This window comes from Stegostoma tigrinum, chromosome 7 (assembly GCF_030684315.1).
Source record: "Stegostoma tigrinum isolate sSteTig4 chromosome 7, sSteTig4.hap1, whole genome shotgun sequence".
In the NCBI taxonomy this organism is placed as follows: domain Eukaryota; kingdom Metazoa; phylum Chordata; class Chondrichthyes; order Orectolobiformes; family Stegostomatidae; genus Stegostoma; species Stegostoma tigrinum.
Window position 1 is genome coordinate 8,750,060 of NC_081360.1, and position 24,128 is coordinate 8,774,187.

Here is a 24,128-nt window from a genome sequence, read left to right on the forward strand (position 1 = left end):
GGAAAATTCAATGCATAAAGCGAGGTGCAGTTGCCACCACTATACGGGATAGATAGTGCCTGTGATTCAAAGTGACAGCAAACCAGGCTCCTAAGGCTGGTATTAGAGATAATGGGAACTGCAGATGCTGGAGAATCCAAGATAATAAGGTGTGAAGCTGGATGAACACAGCAGGCCAAGCAGCATCTCAGGAGCACAAAAGCTGACGTTTCAGGCCTAGACCCTTCATCAGAGAGGGGGAAGGGGAGACGGCTCTGAAATAAATAGGGAGAGAGGGGGAGGCGGACCAAAGATGGAGAGAAAAGAAGATAGGTGGAGAGGAGAGTATAGGTAGGGAGGGGATAGGTCAGTCCAGGGAAGACGGACAGGTCAAGGAGGTGGGATGAGGTTAGTAGGTAGGAAATGGAGGTGCGGCTTGGGGTGGGAGGAAGGGATGGGTGAGAGGAAGAATAGGTTAGGGAAGCAGAGACAGGTTGGGCTGGTTTTGGGATGCAGTGGGTGGAGGGGAAGAGCTGGGCTGATTGTATGATGCAGTGGAGGGAGGGGACGAACTGGGCTGGTTTTGGGATGCGGTGGGGGAAGGGGAAATTTTGAAGCTTGGTGAAGTCCACATTGATACCATTGGGCTGCAGGGTTCCCAAGCGGAATATGAGTTGCTGTTCCTGCAACCTTCGGGTGGCATTATTGTGGCACTGCAGGAGGCCCATGATGGACATGTCATCTAAAGAATGGGAGGGGGAGTTGAAATGATTCGCGACTGGGAGGTGCAGTTGTTTATTGCGAGCCAAGCGGAGGTGTTCTGCAAAGCGGTCCCCAAGCCTCCGCTTGGTTTCCCCAATGTAGAGGAAGCCACACTGGGTACAATGGATACAGTATACCACATTGGCAGATGTGCACCTGAACCCCTGCCTAATATGGAAAGTCATCTTGGGGCCTGGGATCGGGGTGAGGGAGGAGGTGTGGGGGCAAGTGTAGCACTTCCTGCGGTTGCAGGGGAAGGTGCCGGGTGTGGTGGGGTTGGGGGGCAGTGTGGAGCAAACAAGGGAGTCATGGAGAGAATGGTCTCTCCGGAAAGCAGACAAGGGTGGGGATGGAAAAATGTCTTGGGTGGTGGGGTTGGATTGTAGATGGCGTAAGTGTCAAAGGATGATGCGTTGTATCCGGAGGTTGGTGGGGTGGTGTGTTCCCGCAACACATCCCTCACACCCTGCCCCCGCCACAACCGCCGAAAGAGGATCCCCCTCATTCTCACACACCACCCCACCAACGTCCGCATACAACGCATCATCCTCCGACACTTCCGCCATCTACAATCCGACCCCACCAGCCAAGACATTTTTCCATCCCCACCCTTGTCTGCTTTCCAGAGAGACCACTCTCTCCGTGACTCCCTTGTTTGCTCCATATTGCCGTCCAACCCCACCACACCCGGCACCTTCCCCTGGAACCGCAGGAAGTGCTACACTTGCCCACACACCTCCTCCCTCACCCCTATCCCAGGCCCCAAGATGACTTTCCATGGATGTGAGTTTGCTCGCTGAGCTGGAAGGTTAGTTTTCAGACGTTTCGTCACCATTCTAGGTAACATCATCAGTGAGCCTCCGACGAAGCGCTGGTGTTTTGTCCCGCTTTCTATTTATCTGGTTAGGTTTCCTTGGGTTGGTGATGTCATTTCCTGCGTTGGCGATGTCATTTCCTGTTCTTAGAATTCCTAGAAGCATGGCATTCCAACCGGAATTCCATCAACAAACACATTGGCTCCAAGTCAATGTGTTTGTTGATGGAATTCCGGTTGGAATGCCATGCTTCTAGGAACTCTAAGAACAGGAAATGACATCGCCAACGCAGGAAATGACATCACCAACCCAAGGAAACCTAACCAGATAAATAGAAAGCGGGACATAACACCAGCGCTTCGTCGGAGGCTCACTGATGATGTTACCTAGAATGGTGACGAAACATCTGGGGACAAACCTTACAGCTCAGTGAACCAGCTTACATCTCGAACACAATAAAGACCCACTCTCTTGTGGACTGAGAGGACGAGAGTGCTGTCTTGGAGGTGAAAGGCGGACGTCGGGTTGGCTGTGCACCCTTGCGACCAGTGGATCTTAATGCTGGCTTCGGCCTAACGCTGGTTCAGGGGAGCAGCCAACCTGCAACGATGGCTGCGGCAAGTGCTCGTGCCCCAGGTCAGGGGGTCCGGAACACCATCCGTGTTTCTGTAAAGAAGGTGGATGAAGGTGCACCTGTGGACCGCACCTTCTTCGTGAAGAGGGTCCTGTTGGACTGTTGTGGGTTTGCTGCTGCGGACATTTACTGCCTGCAGGATTTCCCCGGAGGAGGTTTTTACGATGTGACCTTCCGGAGTGCCAAGCTTTGCGAGCGCTTCCTGGAGGTTTTCAAGGAGAAAGGAGGTGAGGGCCCCCTCTCTGTATTGACCGCTGTCCCACTGTTTGTGATGCCAGCGCAGAGGAGCCGTATGGTGACTGTACACATGTACAACCCGCATGTGCCAGCAGTTGATGTCCTGACCTTCCTCGGAAGGTATGTGAAGGTGGAAGGGGACCTAACTGACATGGTGGACCCCTTTGGCATCTGGACGAGTAAGAGGCAGGTCAAGGTGACGCTGAGGATGGGCGCAGACGGGAATGTCGCACACCCACCGTCCAGCTTCGCGATCGGCGGGAGCAGGGGCTACCTGACCTATGCAGGGCAACCTAAAGTCTGCCATGCCTGTGGTAGGTCAGGTCACATGGCGGCCGACTGCAAAGTCACCATCTGCAGGAACTGCAGGGAGGAGGGACACCTTGCAAAGGATTGCCCACGAGAGAGAAGCTGCAACCTTTGCGGGGAAGCGGGCCACTTCTATAGGGCATGCCCGCGGTGGGGTACCACCTACGCCCAGGTCGCCGGCAGGGGAAATGCGGGGCCAGCCCCCCCGGAGGAGGGGAAGGCACCAGGGCCCAGCAAGGACCCCACTAATGTGCAGGAGGGCCAGGCCGTGCAGGAGGGCCCAGCCCTGCAGGATGGGCCCGAGGCCAGCAAAGCACCCCTGCAGGCTCCGATCCCCCCCGACAACCCGGAGCCAATGGAGGCGGCGACAGGCGACCCAGGGGAGTGGACAACAGTCCGGAAAGCGAGGAGGAAGGTGCGTCGACGGGCCCAGGAACCGCAACAATCAGGAGGGAAGAGGCAGCTACAGGGGGGCTATAAGAGCTCCTCTGACGAGGAGGATTCGGAGAGGGCCCACCCGAAGCAGAAGTTAAAGGTCTCGAGGGGGAAGGAAAGCAGCACCCCGCTTCCAGGTGATGGGAGGCGTCCTGAGGCTCACTCCGACACCCAGTCAAGTGCCGCTGGAGCACTGGAGGGCCCCCCGGAACTTCCAGGCGGGAAGGAGGAAACAGCACGTCCCCAGCCTGATCCGGAGCCGGGCCCTCCTGCCTCCGCACCCCTGACGGGGGGATGCCACCCGGAAGGCAGCACAGACGGTTTCCTGAGCCCAGAGAGCGTCCAGCAGTTAGCCCGGGCAATGGGCATGAAGGGACAGATGGAGGGGCTGGACCTTGGACTTGGGGAGGGTACTGCGGTCACTGCCCACAATGGGGGTACGAATTGCGAGCATTAATGTGCGCAGCGTCAAGTCAACCGCGAGATGTGTTTCCACGTTGGCCTACCTGACCACCATCAAGGCGGACCTCCTGTTTCTGCAGGAGTACGGGAAATGGTCCGGCGCCTGGACCTGTGGGCCTTCGATCTGGTCGGGGGGTAACGACTGTCGCTCCTCGGGCCTGGCTATTCTGCTGCGGGGGCACAACTTCACCATCTCTCAAGTTCAGGAGGTGGTGGGGGGGCGCCACCTAGTGGCTGACATCACCTACAGGAACGCTCCCCTGAGGCTGATCAACGTGTACGCCCCAGCGCTACGGAGTGAGCGGTTGGCCGTCCTGCAGCGGCTTCCACCCCTGCTGGCTACGTCCAGGCCGGTCATCCTAGGCGGAGACTTCAACTGCATCATTGATGCAGATGGATGATCCGGCGTGGGGACAGCGGGTGGGGGGATTCAACTGGACATCACGTCCAGATTCCTGATGGGCACGGTGAAGGACGCCAAGCCGCTCGACGTCTTCAGCACCCCTGCAGACGGAGCGCAGCAGAGGTACACCTGGTCGCGGCCAGACGGGTCTATCCGCTCAAGGATAGACTTCCTGTTTGTGTCACGGACGTTCTCGGTCAGATCCACTGGTGTCGAGCCGGTGTTCTTCTCTGACCACTGCCTCCTGTTGGCCGACTGTCACTTACAGGACGACCAGCCGGCCGGCAAGGGGACGTGGAAGCTCAACACGACTCTGTTGACCCCAGAGAACGTCGAGGAGCTTAAGAGGGAGTACACCGGTTGGAGAACCGTGAAACCCCTCTTTGAGTCTCCAGGCGACTGGTGGGAGACGGTGAAGGAGAACATCAAGAGGTTCTTTGTCCTCAAGGGTGTTCAGAAGGCAAGAGAGAGGCGGGGAAAGCTGTCGCGACTCCAGAAAAGGGTGCAGAACCTGCTCCTTCTGCAGTCGATGGGGGTCGATGTCACGGAGGACCTCCGCGGGGTGAGGGGCCAGCAAGCCTCGCTCTTTGCCGCGGAGGCCTCCAGGATAATCTTCCGGTCCAGGGTCCGCTCCGTGGAGCAGGACGAGACGTGCTCGCATTTCTTCTTTCAGAAGGTGCACAAAGAGAGCTCTGTGCTTAGCCGGCTGAAGGAGGACGACGGCTCGGTGACGTCGTCTCGGCCCGACGTTTTGAGGATCAGCAGATCCTTCTATGCCGGACTGTACGACACGAAGCCCACGGACAGCACGGCCTCTGAGTCGTTCCTGTCGTCTATCACGGAGGTCTTGGATGACGGCACGAGGGAGTGGCTGGACCGGCCGATATCCCTGGACGAGCTGGCCAGAGCCCTCAAGTCCTTGCAGAGGAATAGGACTCCCGGAAGTGATGGCTTACCGGTCGAGCTGTATTCTGCTCTGTGGGGCCTGGTCGGCCAGGACCTGCTGGAGGTGTACGATAGTGCGCTTCGGGCAGGGGAAATGTGCAAGTCCATGAGGAAGGGCATCATCACCCTCACTTACAAGAGGAAGGGGAAGCGGGAAGAAATTAAGAATTGGCGTCCCATTTCACTTTTGAACGTGGACTACAAAATCCTGGCCAAGGTCATTGCCAACCGGGTCAGGTCTGTCCTGGAGTCGGTGATTCACCCTGACCAAACCTGTGCTGTGCCGGGCAGGAAGATCGCTGAGAGCCTCGCGCTCATCAGGGATACGATCGCCTACGTACAGGACAGGCGGGTGGACACCTGCCTCGTCAGCCTGGACCAGGAGAAGGCCTTCAACAGGGTCTCTCATGCTTACATGAGGGACGTCCTCTCCAAATTGGGGTTTGGGGAGGGCATCCGCAATTGGATCCGGCTGCTCTACGCCAACATCGTTAGCGCAGTCTCGATCAACGGGTGGGAATCAGACAGTTTTCCTGTTAGATCTGGAGTCAGGCAGGGCTGCCCGCTCTCTCCTGCCTTGTTCGTGTGCTGTGTGGAGCCCTTCGCCGCCTCCATCAGGAAGGACGTGAGCCTGAAGGGCGTGACTATCCCAGGCAGCGGAGGCCTTCAGGTCAAGACCTCCCTGTACATGGATGATGTCGCCGTCTTCTGCACCGATCGTCGGTCGGTGAGTAGGCTGTTGGACATCTGCGGCCAGTTTGAACTGGCCTCGGGTGCCAAAGTCAATAGGGGTAAGAGCGAGGTCATGTTCTTCGGGAACTGGGACGACCGCTCCTTCATCCCCTTCACCGTCAGGACAGACTACCTGAAGGTGCTGGGTGTTTGGTTTGGTGGAGCTGGGGCATGCACTAAGACTTGGGAGGAGCGTATCTCCAAATTTAAGCAGAAGCTGGGCAGGTGGACACTCCGGTCCCTCTCCATCGCGGGTAAGAACCTGGTTGTCAGGTGCGAGGGGCTTTCGGTACTGTTGTATGTGGCGCAGGCCTGGCCTATTACCTGGACCTGCGCCGCTGCGGTCACCCGGGCCATCTTCCACTTCATTTGGGGGTCGAGGATGGACCGGGTCCGCAGAGATACCATGTACAAAGACCTGGGAAATGGGGGAAAGGGCGTACCGAACGCCACCCTCGCCCTGACGGCTACCTTTGTGTGTGGCTGCATCAAGCTGTGCGTAGATCCTCAGTACGCAAACACCAAGTGTCACTACTTACTGAGGTTCTACCTGTCCCCGGTGTTGCGAAGGATGGGCCTGGCCTCGTTGCCGCGGAACGCTCCGAGTAGTTGGACCGTTCCGTACCACCTGTCCTTCGTGGAGAAATTTTTGAAAGGAAACACCTTTGACCACAAGGCCATCAGGCAGTGGTCAGCACGTAGTATCCTCAGGACCCTTCGGGAAAAGGAGAGGGTGGATCCCGTCGTGTGGTTCCCCATTCAGACTGCCAAAGTCGTTTGGCAGAATGCCTCATCGCCAGAACTTTCAAACAAGCACAAGGACATTGCTTGGCTGGCGGTGAGAGGGGCTCTGCCAGTGAGATCCTTTATGCATGCCCGGAATCTCTGCACCACCGCACGCTGCCCTCGAGGTGGCTGCGGGGGGGACGAGACTGTTGATCACCTCCTTCTGGAGTGTGCCGATGCGCAGGAAGTCTGGAGGGGGATGCAGTGGTATTTGTCGAGGTTCGTCCCGAGCAGCTCCGTGACGCGGGACTCCGTGCTCTACGGGCTGTTTCCGGGGACGCATACCGAGACCAACATCAACTGCGCCTGGAGGACCATCAATGCGGTGAAAGACGCTCTTTGGTCTGCCCGCAACTTGCTGGTCTGCCAGCTGAAAGAACTGACCCCGACCGAGTGTTGCAGACTGGCGCACTCCAAGGTCCAGGGCTACGTGCTGAGGGACGCGCTAAAGCTTGGGGCAGCCGCCGCCAAGGCGCGGTGGGGAAAGACCACCGTATGAGCCCCCTCGTCCAGAAAAGGGAAAAGAATCCTATCTGGTAACTGGGCCCAGCTGGCGCCTTCCCCAACTGGTCAGGGGGCCAACTGGGACTGTGCGGGGTGACGACTGCCGGGGCGGTTTCTTTGCTTTGTTTTTTTTTTCTCTGTTTTGTTTTTTTTTCCCTTCAGTTGGTGTACGTACCCCCGGGTAACCCGGAGTGGCTTGCATGACTGGGTAGGTGTATAAATGTTTTATTTTTAGTACATTCTATGAATAAAGTATATTTTTTCAAATAAAAAAAAAAGGTGACGAAACATCTGAAAACTAACCTTCCAGCTCAGCGAGCAAACTCACATCCAGAACCTCAACCTGAGCTACAAATCTTCTCAAAACTCGCTATGGCTTTCCATATTAAGCAGAGGTTCATCTGCACATCTGCCAATGTGGTATACTGTATCCATTGTACCCGGTGTGGCTTCTGCTACATTGGGGAAACCAAGCGGAGGCTCAGAGACCGCTTTGCAGAACACCCACGCTCGGTTCGCAATAAACAACTGCACCTCCCAGTCGCGAACCATTTCAACTCCCCCTCCCATTCTTTAGATGACATGTCCATCATGGGCCTCCTGCAGTGCCACCATGATGCCACCCGAAGGTTGCAGGAACAGCAACTAATATTCCGCTTGAGAACCCTGCAGCCCAATGGTATCAATGTTGACTTCACCAGCTTCAAAATTTCCCCTTGCCCCACCGCATCCCAAAACCAGCCCAGTTCATCCCCTCCCCCCATTGCATCACACAACCAGCCCAGCTCTTCCCCTCCACCCACTGCATTCCAAAACCAGCCCAGCCTGTCTCTGTTTCCCTAACCTGTTCTTCCTCTCACCCATCCCTTTCTCCTACGCCAAGCCGTACCTCCATTTCCTACCTACTAACCTCATCCCACCTCTTTGACCTGTCTGTCTTCCCTGGACTGACCTATCCCCTCCCTACCTCCCCATCTATACCCTCCTCTCCACCTATCTTTTCTCTCCATCTTCGGTTCGCCTCCCCCTCTCTCCCTATTTATTCCAGAACCGTCTCCCCATCCCCCTCTCTGATGAAGGGTCTAGGCCCGAAACGTCAGCTTTTGTGCTCCTGAGATGCTGCTTGGCCTGCTGTGTTAATCCAGCTTCACACTTTATTATCCTAAGGCTGGTATATTCTATCATGCTGTTTAGGTAAAGCCAACCTTTTTAGGCATTTCTTGTTTGTAATACCTAGACAACCCTTCCATGGTCTGAGAGACTTTGGCGCAGATGGCTGTGTGTTTTGGGTGCTGTCCAAATGAATAGTGCCTCAATTCTGTTTTTTACCATCTTCACATTCATGTCATTGTTTGTCTTCAAATCATATGGCCAATGGTCCTCAGAGGAAGTCCTATTATCTCATTGTGCACAGCTCCATTTAAATGCAGGAAGTTTTATAAAATACGTTTAAAAGCACAGAAACTGCAGCCTCAAGTTGTGGAAAGTGACTCCCAGATGAAATAGTATGCAGAATCACACAGCTGTGTGAGCACTCAACTGTTCCCAAAAGTATGTCAGCATTTGCTGATATTTGAAAACTGTTCTTTTAACGCCTCATCAGATCTTCAAATAGATTCACATTCCTTTTGTCATGATATTGCTATAATGAGACTGCTACAATTAGGTGGGTGGCCTTCCTACACAACTGTCAATTGTTGGCCCTAAGTGGGCAAGTAATAGAGACACTTCATCATTCATATGGGAGATGTGGGCTTCACCAGCAATTTTTGTCCATCCATCGTTTCCGTTGAGAGGGCCCTTGAAGTGTAAGGAGGGGTTTTCTGAATTTTGCCCCAACAATGATGAAGGAAAGGTAATATATTTCAAAGTCAGGATGGTGAGTGGGTCGGCAGGGAACTTGCAGGTGGTGCTGTGGACCATCTATCTGCTGCATTTGTCCTTCCAGATGGTAATGAGAGTCAGCGATAGAGGCCGTAGAGGCCGTAAATACTAGTGTATGTGGTGCTGAGCAAGTGGGCTGCTTTATCTTGGGTGGTATCAAGCTTCTTGAATATTGTTGGAGCTGCATTCGTCTAGGTAAGTGGAGAGTATTCTATCACAGTCCTGACTTGGGCCTTGTAGCTGGTAGACAGTCTTTGGGATGTCAGGAGGTGAGTCACTCAACGCAGGGTTCCTAGCCTCAGACCTGCTCCTTTATCTATCATATTTATTTGGTGAGACCATTGGAGTTTCTGGTCAATGGTAGCCTCCAGGATGTTGACAGTGCAGGTCTTGGTAATAGTATTGAATGTCATTGAATATCAATGGGCAGTGGTTAAATTTTTTCATTGAAGCAGATCATTGCCTGGTGAAAATGTTAAAAATGTTGTGTTTCACTTTTTAGACATTGCATCTGATGTGAGATGACGTGGCTGTGAACAAGACATTTAACAAGCAAAAATCCCCTTCAAATGGCAACACAGTGTTGCCTGGTGAGAAACTTGTCACACAGCATCTCAAAAGCAATAAGATATGGAAGGAATTGCTCCTAATTATCAGGATTGGCTTCACTGGACTTCTCGTCTGATTCTGGCACAAGTCCCACCTTAACTTAGACCCTGTAAGATTCCACCCATGGTTAAACATTTTGTGGAAAACATACATTCTGGAAAGTCCCCTAAGAATCTTACATGTTTCAATAAAGCCTCCTCTCATTCTTCTCAACTCCAGTGAGTACAAACCCAAAATACTCAACCTCTCTGCGTAATAAAATCCTTCCAAACTCAGGATCAACCCAGTAAATCTTCTCTGGACTGCCTCCAATGCCAGTACATGTTTCCTTTGATAAGGAGCCCAAAACTATTCACAGCATTCCAGCTGTGATCTGACCAGGGCCTTGTAAAGAACAAAGAACAGTGCAGCACAGAAATAGACCCTTCAGCCATCTTGCCTGTGCCCACCATGATGCCATTCTAAACTAATCGCATCTGCATGCACAAACAAATCCCAGGTTTAATGTAGGAAACTGTAAAGTGATTAACTTAGTAGGAAAAATACAGACAGATAATATAAAACAAAGGGTACAACTGCAAGACGGATGCAGGTGCTGAAGGAATATAATGGGTGTATATTTGTACAAGTCGTTGAAAACAACAGGACAGGTTAAGGGAGCATTTAATATGGCATGCTCCAGGGAATGGCATGGAGAAATTAAAGAAGTTATGTTAAACTTGGAAACGACACTACTTTGACCTCAAGTTAATAATTGTGTTATACTTTGGACACCATGCTTTAGGAAATACGTGCAGATATTTGAGACAGTACAGTAAAGATTCATGAACATGGTCTCAGTACAAGGAACATCAGTTATGTAAATAGATTGGAAACGTTGGGATTTTTATCTTGGAAAAGAGAATGTTGAGAATAAATTTTTTATTGGCATTCAAACTCATTAGGAGACTGGACATTGTAGAGTAGAAAAAATGATCGTGAGCCAGAAGGTACCGATTTAAAATAATTAAGAAAAGAAGCAACGGTGACTTGAGGAGAAAACTTTTCACACGGTGGTCAGTGTCAGGAATGCATTACCTGATATGCTGGAGACAGAATTAGATTATTGTAGTTTGAATATGAGTTTGATTTATTGTTGTCATATGTACCAAGATACAGTGAAAAATATTGTTTTGTGTCCTGTACTGGCAGATTGTATCATACAAAGTGCTTCAGGATAGCAGAATATAGTGCTACAGTTGCACAGAAGCTGCAGAGAGAGAGATCAGAACTAACATTTAAGAGACCTGTTTAAAAGTCTGGTAACAGCAGGGAAGAAGTTGTTCTTGAATCTGTTGAATCTTGAATTACTCAAACCTGTATATCTTCTGCCCAATGGAAGATGGTGAAAGAAAGAATAACCAGGGTGGGAAAGTTTTTGATTACGTTGGTTGCATTCTTGAGGAACTGGGAACTATAGATGGAGTCAATGAATGGAAAGCTGGTTTGTGTAATGGACTTGGCTGTATTCACAACTCTCTGTAGTTTCTTGAAATAATAAAGTATGGATCTGGATAAACGCAACAGGCCAGGCAGCATCAGAGGAGCAGGAAAGCTGATGTTTCAGGCCTGGACCCTTCTTCAGAAAGATTTTCTCAGACTCCAGCATCAGCAGTTCCTAATATCTCTCTGTAGTTTCTTGCAGATTTGGGAAGACCTTGTTGCCATACCACATTGTGATGCATCTGGATAGGATACTTTCTATGGTGCATCTATAAAAATTGGTAAGAGTCTTTGTGGGCACATTGAACTTCTTTAACCTCCTGAGCAAGTAGAGATGTTTTTTGACTGTCACAACGATGTGGGTGGAGCAGGAGAGATTGTTGGTGATCATCACTCCCAGAAACATGACGCTTTCGACCATCTCCACCTTCGCACCATTGATGCAGTCAGGGACGTGCCTTTCACTCTGCTTCCTGAAGTCAATGATCAGCTCCTTCATTTTGTTGACGTTGATGGAAAGATTGTTGTCTTTACACCATGTCATTAAGCACTCAGTCTCTTTTCTGGACACTGTCTTCTATATTCTGTCTATATCACTAGAAAAATACTGTGCGGATTATTGGGAGAAGATAAATTGCTCTTATGGAGCTAACTTGCTCCGTCTATGCTGTAACAGGTCTGTGATTCTTTGAAGTACCAGTGTAGTATAAGAGTCGGTAGACTGCCTGGAAAGTGGCAGGATGGAGGTCTCATTAGCTTCCTAGAAAAATGCTGTGTCCCCGTCACTACCACATGATTCTGCTCATTGAGTAACATTTACAATTTTTGCAATCCAATGACAGATTTCATGAGTCTAGCCACCTTTGAAATATTTGGACAAATGCATGTACAATTCCCCCATCTGTTTCTATTACTGCTTTTAAGTGTCAACCACCAAATCTTGGAAATTTATCTGCCTGAAGCTCCCTTATTTTCTTTATCATCGTTTCATTTTATTCAAATTACATCCATTAAGCTCTTCCCTGTGACTTATTTCTAGGTTCCCTTGCATTTTGCTATTTTGTCCTTTTCCTCAACTGTGAAAATGAAAACGTGGTAATTTGTAAACATGACAGCCATTTCATTATTATCAGTTGTCATTTCACTTCTGTTTGGCGTTTTAATGGGGTCATATTACCTTTTATCACTGCCTTGTTCGTAATATATCTTCTATGAGGGTCGAGCTGTGGATGTGGTGTATATGGACTTCAGTAAGGCATTTGATAAGGTTCCCCATGGAAGGCTCATTCAGAAGGTCAGGAGGAATGGGATACAGGGGAACTTAGCTGCTTGGATACAGAATTGGCTGGCCAACAGAAGACAGCGAGTGGTAGTAGAAGGAAAATATTCTGCCTGGAAGTCAGTGGTGAGTGGGGTTCCACAGGGCTCTGTCCTTGGGCCTCTACTGTTTGTAATTTTTATTAATGACTTGGACGAGGGAATTGAAGGATGGGTCAGCAAGTTTGCAGACGACACAAAGGTCGGAGGTGTCGTTGACAGTGTAGAGGGCTGTTGTAGGCTGCAGCGGGACATTGACAGGATGCAGAGATGGGCTGAGAGGTGGCAGATGGAGTTCAACCTGGATAAATGCGAGGTGATGCATTTTGGAAGGTCGAATTTGAAAGCTGAGTACAGGATTAAGGATAGGATTCTTGGCAGCGTGGAGGAACAGAGGGATCTTGGTGTGCAGATACATAGATCCCTTAAAATGGCCACCCAAGTGGACAGGGTTGTTAAGAAAGCATATGGTGTTTTGGCTTTCATTAACAGGGGGATTGAGTTTAAGAGTCGTGAGATCTTGTTGCAGCTCTATAAAACTTTGGTTAGACCGCACTTGGAATACTGCGTCCAGTTCTGGGCGCCCTACTATAGGAAAGATGTGGATGCTTTGGAGAGGGTTCAGAGGAGGTTTACCAGGATGTTGCCTGGACTCGAGGGCTTATCTTATGAAGAGAGGTTGACTGAGCTCGGTCTCTTTTCATTGGAGAAAAGGAGGAGGAGAGGGGACCTAATTGAGGTATACAAGATAATGAGAGGCATAGATAGAGTTGATAGCCAGAGACTATTTCCCAGGGCTGAAATGGCTAGCACGAGGGGTCATAGTTTTAAGCTGGTTGGTGGAAAGTATAGAGGGGATGTCAGAGGCAGGTTCTTTACGCAGAGAGTTGTGAGAGCATGGAATGCGTTGCCAGCAGCAGTTGTGGAAGCAAGGTCATTGGGGTCATTTAAGAGACTGCTGGACATGCATATGGTCACAGAAATTTGAGGGTGCATCCATGAGGATCAATGGTCGGCACAACATTGTGGGCTGAAGGGCCTGTTCTGTGCTGTACTGTTCTATGTTCTATGTTCTATAAAAAATATTATTGTTGGATCTGATACCATTACAATTTTTTTTCTCATATTTGCCTTATTACTTTACCTTTGTGTCTGTTTGTTTATTTTTATAGCTTTAAATTTCCCATTTCATTGAACTTTTGTAAGGCTTCCCTTTTGCAACACGAATTTGTATTTATAATGCACCTTTGAATTAATGAAAAGTCTCAAGACATTTCACAGCGACAACACAGCAGAGATTTGACACCGAACCACATAACATAACAAAATGGCAGATGGTTTTATCAAAGATGGAAAAAATTGGGAGGTAGTGGGAGGCGCTGGCCTAGGGGTATTATTGCTGGACTCCAATCCAGAGACCTAGATAATGTTCTGAGGACCCGGGTTTGAATACCACCATATCAGATGGTAGAATTTGAATTCAATAAATATCTGGAATTAAGAGTTTAACAATGACCATAAATCCATTGTTGATTGCTGGGAAAATCTCATCTGGCTCACTAATGCTCTTTAGGGAAAGGAAACTGCCATCCTTACCTGGTCTGGTCTATGTGTGACTCCAGACCCACAGCAATGTGGTTGACTCTGAACTGCCCTCTGGGCAATTAGAGATAGGCAATAAATGCTGCCTGGCCAGTGATGCCCTCATCCTGTGAATGAATAAAAAAAAATCATGAGCATGAAGGAAGAGATACAGAGACACTTAGGATGGGAATTCCTGAGCTAAGGATCTATGTAGCTGAAAGTACAACCACTGATGGTGGAACCAATAAAATAGGACATGCAAATATTCTAGATTTAGATGACCATAAACATCTTTGAATGTTGTGAGACTGGAAGAGATCACGGAAATAGAGAGGGTAAAGCCTATAAGGAATTTTTTGTAGAATATGTCACAAGCGGGACAAACATTTAATGCCTGTTCCTAGTTCCCTGAGAAAGGGATGATGAATAGCCTCTTGAACCACCACAATCCACTTGCTGTAGGTAGCTCCACAAACGCTGTTAGGGCGTCATTTTAAAAACAAGGTTGAGAACCTTCAAAAAAACACACGGCATTGCCTAATGGGGAGTACAGAGGTGACGAGTGAATGGAAATTTTCGCAGCAGAGCTTAGGATGATCTGAAGTTTACAGAAGGTGATCACCAATGCATGGGAATAATCGACTCCGCAGGTAACAGGTTTTCAACAATAGATTAGCTGAGGCAGGAGCGACCAGGTTGCCTTAGTGATGGTGCAGGCATGTGGACAGAAGCTCATCTTGGGGGTCAAATACAGCAGTGACATTGCACGCTGGTCTAGGCTCAGACATCTGCCAGGGAGATAAGTCTAGTAGAATTTTACTGGTCTCTGGTGGCAGGAAAGGAGAAGGGGTCTCAGTGCAGTTGAATTCTCTTTTCCACTGCTATCCCATTTCCCATCAAGTTAGTTTAACCCATTTTTAAAAATAATACAAGTAAACCACCCATAAAAACCTTTTTCCCTGGTGCTGTCAAGCTGCAACCCACCCAGTCTGTCTAGATTCCACCTCCTTTAGAACTATCCCAAGGTCATAAGCACTTATTTTAAAAATTGGTATGTTGCATTGTTGCTTACCTGTGATTGACTACACAAATTTGTCTTTGTGGGAGTATTGACAGAAATAAAATGTCTCAGTTGCATTTGTCACTCTGTTTAACAAGGTCTTTAACAACTGACAAAGGTCCACCCAGTATGTTCAGCGTTATCTCTGGCATACCAAGCCATGATTTTACAGTTGGAAGAAAGGTTCTGCGTTCTAAGCTTTGGGGACATAACATATGCTTTCATTTATTATTGTTTTGGGATTATTATATCCATGCACATCACCCAATTTCAGTAAGGGTCAAATTGCTGTGCACATTCAGTTTAGTTTCAGCCTCTGAGAAACAGAATGCTTGAATGATCCCTGCACAGCCAAGATTTGTGTAATCTATCCGAAGTATAAGTACTTGAAAATCAAACATAGTTTGAGCCACAAACCTCTTTGTCAACTTAAAATATTTCCATGTTTGTCATAACGTCTAACAATGTTCTAATATGTTCCATGGCTTGCTATGAGAGGCAAGATTTTCAGCGCACTGTGATACTGAAGTTAGTAGCTGTCAGATCTATGTGTGGATCTTTGGTCTTCCTGATCAGCATTTCCCTTGTGAAACCTTCCAAGGGCAGGATTGTATTCACTTTCTTTATAGCTCCATTCATTTGGTTTGCTTAATAGGTATTAAAAAATTCTTTTACTGCTACTGTGATAAAAATGAATATAACTTGGCTTTACACTGATAACGCTAGCGGAGAGCATTTAAATGATAAAAAAAAATCGTTTTCATTAACAAGAATAAAAAAAGCTGAAGTTGAAATGTGTTATTGGCAGACAGCCAGTTTTCTATGGTGCATTTGAGTAGCATGATGTTAATCGAAAAATCATCCTTTTTGCCCTTTTCTTTCAGGGAACTTCCTCTGCTAGCAAGTTAAGGGTCTGCTCTGCCAAAGCCGGTATGTATAACAGCATGCATTATAAGGGTCTTTATTATTACACTGCATGACAGATATTTAATATAGGAACAAATCTGCCTGACATTTAGAGCTTCCTCTATGTGGTCATTTCTCTGATTTTATTTGTCCTGGTACTGACAGTGGGTGTTCATATTTACAGAGCATTCAATATTAATTCAAAATATTTCTCTGTTCGGCAACCGGCTCTTTTCGTTGCTGTTCCCATTCTATTCCTCTCGGGAGAGAAATGGACTTCAAACCTTCCCATGGCTTCCATTGCCAATGCTGTTTGTTGGCTCAAGAATTGATATGCACTGCCTGTCTCCAGTGGAATGACCCACTTATGATTTCAGTTCATGGTTTTGTCGATTAATTCGGAATGAGAAAAGACTATCATACGCATTGATCCGTAGATAGGTTGAACACCCACATATCAATGATTACCTCCCTCAACCTTTGAGAATAGCAATGAAACAGAGACATCTCTTGGGATCTTTTGTCAAAAAGCATCTTTTGGTAAAAATACTTCTCTGACCCTTCACTGGCAAACAAGCAAATTGAGAGACATTGGCATACATTAAAGTCAAATTATTCGTTCTTTCCTTTCTGTGTGCTGTCATCATATTTCATAACTTCTTTACGAATGATAGGGATTCTTGTCCCACATTATTGGCTATATGGCACTGGTGTACCTGTACTGGAACAGCTTGGCCAGAGGTATGGCACGTTCTGGAGTGCAGGGCTTCAGTACTATTGCTGGAAAGTTGTGAGGGCCAAAGTCTTTGCAGTATCCAATGCCTTCACCTCTTTCTTATGTCACACAAAGAGAATGAAATTGGCTGAAGACTGGAATCTGTGATGTCAGGGACCTCCAGAGGACACCAAGATGGATCATCTACTCAGCACTTGTGCATGAAGATCGCTTCAGCCTTATCTTTTGCAGTGAGGTGCTGGACTCCACAATCAGTGAGAACGGGAATATTTATGGAGCTATCTCCTTCAGTGAGTCGTGGTGAGAGTGGTTGCCCTTGATATCAAGGCTATATTTGTCACAATGTGGCATCAGGAGCCTCAGTAAAACTGGAGTCAATGGGAGTTAGCGGGGAAACCTGCACTAGGTTGGAAACATACCTTGCACAAAGTTTATGGTTAGTGGAAGTCAGTCATCTCAGCTCCAGGACATCTCTGCCGGAGTTCCCTGGGCGGTTTCCTCGACCCACCCATCTTCAGTTATTTTATCAATGATGTTCCCTCCATCATGCTTAAGTCTGTGTCCAAACACAGCAAGACCTGCACAGAGATGGTAAGAACTGCCGATGCTGGAGTCAGAGATAACACAGTGTGGAGCTGGAGGAACACAACAGTCCAGGCAGTGTCAGAGGAGCAGGAAAGTTGACATTGTGGATCGGGACCCTTCCCGTCTTCAGAAGCAGGGTCCCAACCCAAAGCGCCAACATTGCTGCTCCTCTGATGCTGCAAGACCTGAACAGAATCCAGGTTTGGGCTGACAATTGATCAATAATATTTACGCCACATGAATGCCAGAATGAACAAGTCCCACAAGCCAGAATCTAACTATTGCCACTGACATTACCATCACTGAAGCCCCAACTATCAACATCCTGGGGGCTAACATTGACCAGAAACTCAACTGTACTCACCACATAAGCACACTGGCAATGAACACACCTACTGACTGCCCAAAGCCTGTTTACCAATACAAGGCACAAGTCAGGCGTGCGATTGAATACTCCCCTGCATGGGTACAGATCCAACAACAGCCAAGAAGCTTGACGCTATTCAAGACAAAGCAGCCACTTGATTGGTACCACATCCACAAGTATTCACTCAAACCCCGATCCACTCCACCAATGGATGCTTAGGGTGTGCCATCTACAAAAAGCATGATAGAAATTCAACAAAGCTCCTTAGATAGCGCTTTTCAAACCACATCCACTGCTATCTCGAAGCACCATGGTAGTGGACGTACGTGAACACCACCACTGATGGCTCACAGCACCCTGTGGATACCCAGTCTTGAGTTGCTGGATGTGTTTGAGATCTATTTCATTCAGCATCCAAGATGATGGACAGTATCCTCAATGTGAAGAAGGACTTTATCTCCACATGGACCATGCTAAAATCACTCCTGTGATGACCATTATGAACAGATGCACCTGTGGCAGGTATTTTGGTGAAGGTCTGGTCAAATGTGTTTTTCCTTCTTATGTGATCCTTCATAAGGTGCTGCACATGCAGCCTGGCAGTTATGCCCTTTAAAACTCAGCCAGTAGATGTACTTTTGAACCACATTTGGTGATGGACATTGGAGTCATTTTCCAGTGTACATTCTCAGTTTTTACCAAACTTTATGCTTCTTCTAGGTTATTTTCAACATTGAAGAGCTCTGAATCATCAGCTGGTTGGGAAGGTTGGTGGTATGTGGTAATCAGCAGGAGATTTCTTTGCACCGTGTTTGACCTAATGCTATGAAATGTCATGGTGTCCAGAGTCATTGTTGAGGACTCTAGGGCAACTCCCTCCTTGCTGTATGGCACTGTGCCATTGTCTCTGTTGGGTCTGTCGTGCTGATGAAGAGAACAAACACAAGGATGGTGGTAATGGTTCAGGGACACACTGTGTAACTGGCAATTGATATGACTATGTTAGGCTGTTGTTTGAAAAGCCTGTGAAACTGGTCACCTAATTTTGGCACTGGCCCCAAATATTTTTATGGAAGATTGTGCAGCGATGACAAGGCTCAATTTGCCATTATTATTTCTAGTGTCCCAGTAGACAACAAAAACTCTTTCTGATTTTATTACTTTTTGATGCATTTTAGCAGTTTGAAACAACCAAACGGGTTGCTGAGCCATCTCAGACCGATATTTAAGAGTAAACCACATTGCTCTGTATCTGGAGTTACATATAGGGCAGACCAGGCAAAGATGGCAGATTTCCTTTCCTAAAGAGCATTAATGAAGCAGATGGGCTTTTACAATAATTAGCAATGACTTCACAGTCATCATTAGACTTCCAACTTTATTTAAATTGAATTCAAATTCCATTATCCGCCATGGTACGGTTTGAAACCAGGTCACCACATCGTTACATGGGTCTTTGAATTACTTATGTATGACAAAAGCGCTGTGCTATTGCTTCCAACTGATCCATTCTTGGTGATGGACATTGTCTGCTCTTGTAGTCCTCAAAAATTCCTCCAAATGGTGTTCAAGATGAAGGAGCACTGATTCATCAGCTAAGTGAGGCGGTCAGTGATAGGTGATAATCAGCAGAGGTTTCTCTGTTCATGTATGACCCAATGTCATGAGAGTTCATGGGGGCTCAAAGTTAATGTTGAAGATTCCCAGGGTCACTGCCTCCTTGCTACATACCACTGTGCTGCCATCTTTGCTGGCTCTGCCTTGCCAGTGGGCCTGAGCTAGAAATGGAGGAGATAGTAGGAACTGCAGATGGTGGAGAATCTGAGATAACAAGAGTGGAGAGCTGGATGAACAGAGAAGGCCAAGCAGCATCAGAGGAGCAAGAAAGCTGACGTTTCAGGCCTGGAACCATCTCCAGAAATGGGGCAGGGGAAGGGGATTCTGAAATAAATAGGGAGAGAGGTGGAGGCAGATAGAAAATGGATACGGGAGAAGATAGGTGGAAAGGAGACAGACAGGTCAGAGGAAGGGGTGGAGGCCGGGTGTGTCTTTGTCATTTCCAGTGCTTAGATGGATACTGGGGTTGGAGGGATGTGGTGGGAGGGATGGGTTGGCAGAGGGATCCATCTGGCTTTATTCTTTCTGACTTTCTGTGGCATTTTTGTATCGCTGAGTGACTTGCTGGGCGATTTCAGGGGCATTTAAGAGTTGATCGCAACGATGTGATCTGGAGTCACATGTAGATCAGACTTGGTAAGGATGACAGATTTCCTTCCCCGACATGCACCAATGAACCCAGCGGGTTTTTAAAGACAATCCAGTAGGTTCCTGTCCACCAATACTGAGATTAACTTTTTATTCCATACCTATTGATTTCTTGGGAATTTAACTTCCACCAGCTGCCATTCTCCTGGCATCAGCTGAATGAAAGACAAACCAAATTGGTAAATGAGACATCAGGTGAGCATTGGCCTCCTTATTTCCATATGCAGATCATAGAACAGGTCTGGGCCCGAAATAGCTCTCTCACTGCTCATATCAATAATAAGGACTTTGGTCTTTCAGATCAGAATGTGACTGCAGACTGACCGTTATATGGGATGCTATTCTGGTTCTTCACATCTGCAAAGCAGTACAACACCATTACATTTCTACACTGAAGTTGCCATAGCAAAACGGGAGTTAAACATACTATAAAAAATCTGTACAACTAACTGAAACATGCAGAGTTCATACTCCCTCTGAATTGCAGCTTTTCTCCAGTTCTTCCTGGTATAGATTTACACTTCCATTTCAACTTTCTCTGACCCACCACGTGGTACCTCCGCTGTATTGCTATGTAGAATAATTTTCCAGACAATGTCTTATTGCAGTTAGTTATTTAAACCATAGAGTGGAGATCATGGACCAATATGAACTCTTCTGTTTGATCTCTTCAATCATCACATCATTGTATAGCATGAATAGGAATCTGGGCCAACATCTGTCCTTATTTGTTCAAACTGAGCAGAGGCTATGCCTTCCATGTGCGACCTTGATCATCAAGAGCATCAGCTTGGAAGCAAATAACTAAAGTGTCCTCAATAGTACATTTTGAAAATAAAACTGAATTAATGGGTTGCCACTTGCCTTATAATGGAGGACAAAGGAATGTCATTAAAAATTGCATATTATCAGCAAATATTATCTTTAAAAATTTCTCGGTTGCAGTTACTGGCCTGGAAATAGGTTGGTGCCAGCACAGTTGGACACAGAGTATATCTGATATTGGGCCTCAGGCATCATAGAGATGAACTCATCTGCTTGCTCTCCAAGGATGTACATTCTCTCTGAACATTACTGCACTAATATCCAATTGCTGCTTCAAAAGCTTCCTTTTTTTGGGTGAGCGAGAAGCTCAGCATCTACATTCAGTAAAATGTGTCTTGAAGTGCCATCTGACAGAGACTGTACACTGCTATCCCCGTCTCCAGCACCTACTGCTGCTTAAATCCTACTTAACTGTACTGAAGTCCCCCTGAGGTGTGTGTTTTCTTGATGGAGGAGGATGTGCTGGTCTTGTAATGGAGCTTCCTGGGAGTGTGCCACCTACTCTAAGCATGCCTCAGTCTCCTGTTACTTCAGCTTATCTGCCACTTTTAAACTGTCTTTGGGCGATAAAAGACATGAATTAAAACTGACATACCAATGAGGTTCAAAGTGACATTGGGCAGATGGTGGCATTTCAGATTTATGTCAACAATTCAATGCAAGTGCCTTAGCTGCCAAATGGCAATGTGATAACTTATTCTGTCACCAAGTCTACATGACAGCTCCTTCCTTCTACCAACTAAGCATGCTGATTGTACCATCCTGCCAATTTCCAATGCTGTCTCCTCGAGGTGGCCGGAACCGCCGGGCCAGCCCCAGTCTTTACCTTTCCGTAGAGTTTGAACTCACTTCTGCAATGAAAGAAAGCAGATAACTGTTAGTAGGAGAAGAGGAATGCATGGAGATGATGAAATGACTATAGTTTGGAAGGTGACTGGAAGTGATGAGTATAGATGACACACGATAATGTTTATTGTAAATATTGTGTGTTCAGATGTGATGTTTTGGGACAGAGAAATAAGTGGAACAGTGAAGTATGTTGGTATGCGGAGTGTGTGACGTGACTCCAGACCCATAGCTATTTGGTTGACTCTCAATTACCCTCTCACATTGGCATAATAAGTCACTCAGTTGTATCAATCACTACAAAGTATCAGCAAAAGAAATGGAACCTGACAGACCATCTTGCATCAACCTAGTCACTGGACAGAACAATGGGAACAACTCTGATGCCCTGCAAATTCCACCTTAATAACAACAGGGACTAGTGCCAAAATTAAGAGACCTGTCTCACGGATGAGTCTGACAGATGCAACAGCCTGACATAGTCAGACTCACAGAATCATACCTTACAAACAATGTCCCAGGCACCATCATCACCATTCCTGGATATGTCCTGTTCCCAGCAGAAGTGGCAGCACAGTGGAATACAGTCAGGATGGAATTGCCCTGGGAATCCTCAACATTGAATCCACATCCTTTGAGGATTCATTGCTCCATAAATATCCCATCCTCAATGATGAAAGAGTCCAACACATCAGTGCAAAAGATAAGGCTGAAGCATTCACAGCAACCTTCAGCCAGAAGTGCCAAGTTGATGATCCATTTTGGTCTCCACTAGTGGTCTCCTCATAACAGATACCAGCCTTCAGCTAATTTGATTCACTCCACATGGTGTCAAGAAATGGTCGGAGGCACTAGATATTGCGAAATCTATGGGCCCCGACAACATTTCAGCAAGAGTACTGAAAGCTTGTGCGCCTGAACTTTCTGTTCCCCTTCCAGCACATTTACAACACCGGAATCTACCCAGCAATGCAGAACATGGCCCAGGTATGTCTGTACATAAACAGCAAGACAAATCCAACTGAGCAAATTACTGCCCCATCAATCTACTCTCGATCATCAGTAAAGCTATGGAAGTTGTCATCAACAGTGCTGTCAAGCAGCTCCCGCTCAGCAATAACTTGCTCACTAATGCTCAATTTGGGTTCAACCAGGTCCACTCAGCTCCTGACCACATTACAGCACTATTTCAAACATGGACAAAAAAGCGAGAGTTCAGAGGTGAGGTAAGCGTGACAGCCCATGACATTCAGGCTGCATTCGACCGAATGTGGCATCAAGGAGTCCTGGGAAAACTGGAATTAATTGGTATCAGGGGTTAAACTCTCTAGTGGTTGGAATCATACCTTGCACCTAGGAAGATGGTTGTGGTTGTCGGAGGGCAATCATTTCAGTTTCAGGACATCTCTGCAGGAGCTCCTTGGAGTAGCGTCCCAGTCCAAACACCTTTAGCTGTTTCATCATTGATCTTCCCCCCATCATATGGTCAAAAGTGGGGATGCTCGCCAGTGATTGCACAATGTTCAGTATTATATGCAACTCCTCTGATGCAGCATCTCATATTCAAATGCAGCAAAATCTTAATAATAACAGGCTTGGGCTGACAATTGGCACGTAGCATTCACAATTAATGTCTCCAATAAGAGACAATCTAACCACTACCTCTTGATATTCAATGGTGTTCCATCACTGAATACGCCACCATCAACATCCTGAGGCTCAATATTGACCAGAAACTCAACTGGATTCACCACAAAAACACAGTGGCTACAAGAACGGGTCAGATGCTAGGAATGCTGTAATACGTAGTTCACTTCCTGACTCTGCAAAGTCTGTCCACCACCTACAAGGTACAAGTTAGAATGGAATACTCCCCACTAGCCTGAGTGGGTGCAGTTCCAATAAAACTGAAGAAGCTTGACATCAGCCAGTACAAAGCAGACCATTTGACTGGCACCATTTCCACATCATCTACTCTATCCACCACCAATGTTCAGTAGCAGAACTGTGCACCACCTATGAGATGCACTGCAGAAATTCTCCAAAGAAAGCACCTTCCAAACTCATAACCATTTCCACCTAGAAGGTCAAGGGCAGAAGGTGTGTGGAACACCACAATCTGCAAGCTTCCCTTAGAGCCACTCACATCCTGATTTGGAAAAATATTGCTGTTCCTTCACTGTTGTTCAGGCAAAATCCCGAAATTCCTTCCCTAAGGGTATTTTGGGTCAACATACAGCAGACGGACTGCAATGGTTCAAAATGGCAGCTCACCACCACCTCCTCAAGGGCAGCTAAGAACGGACAATAAATGCTGGAAAGCTAGCGATGTCCACACTCCATGAGTGAAAACAAAAAGAAGATGAATATGATAGAACCCTGAAATATAAACTTTTTAGGCTGATGATCATTCCAGTGCTGATGACATTTCATCATTCTGAAACTCTAACTGCTTTTGTCTCTCCACAGATGCTATCTTATCTCCTGAGTATTTGATAGTGAATATTTTCAACAGTTGCTGATTTCGCAACACTAAAATAGTCCTATACATAAAACAGAATGGGCAGCTAAATGTAAAAGTTTCAGTGTGTTACATTAGCAATGATCCAGACAATGATCGCTTCTTACACAGTTTTTTTTATTCACTCATGGGACATGG

The 24,128-nt window shown here is 47.2% G+C and overlaps 1 protein-coding gene across 2 annotated transcripts in view; it reads left to right on the forward strand.

Moving 5' to 3' along the window:
- LOC125454434 (uncharacterized) overlaps positions 1-24,128 on the forward strand; it is a 112,662-nt gene that overhangs the window by 14,793 nt on the left and 73,741 nt on the right. For both annotated transcript variants that reach the window (XM_048535173.2, XM_048535174.1), the window contains one exon: positions 15,824-15,869. In XM_048535173.2, the coding sequence (XP_048391130.1) occupies positions 15,824-15,869 (46 nt within the window). The remainder of the gene's footprint in view (positions 1-15,823; positions 15,870-24,128) is intronic.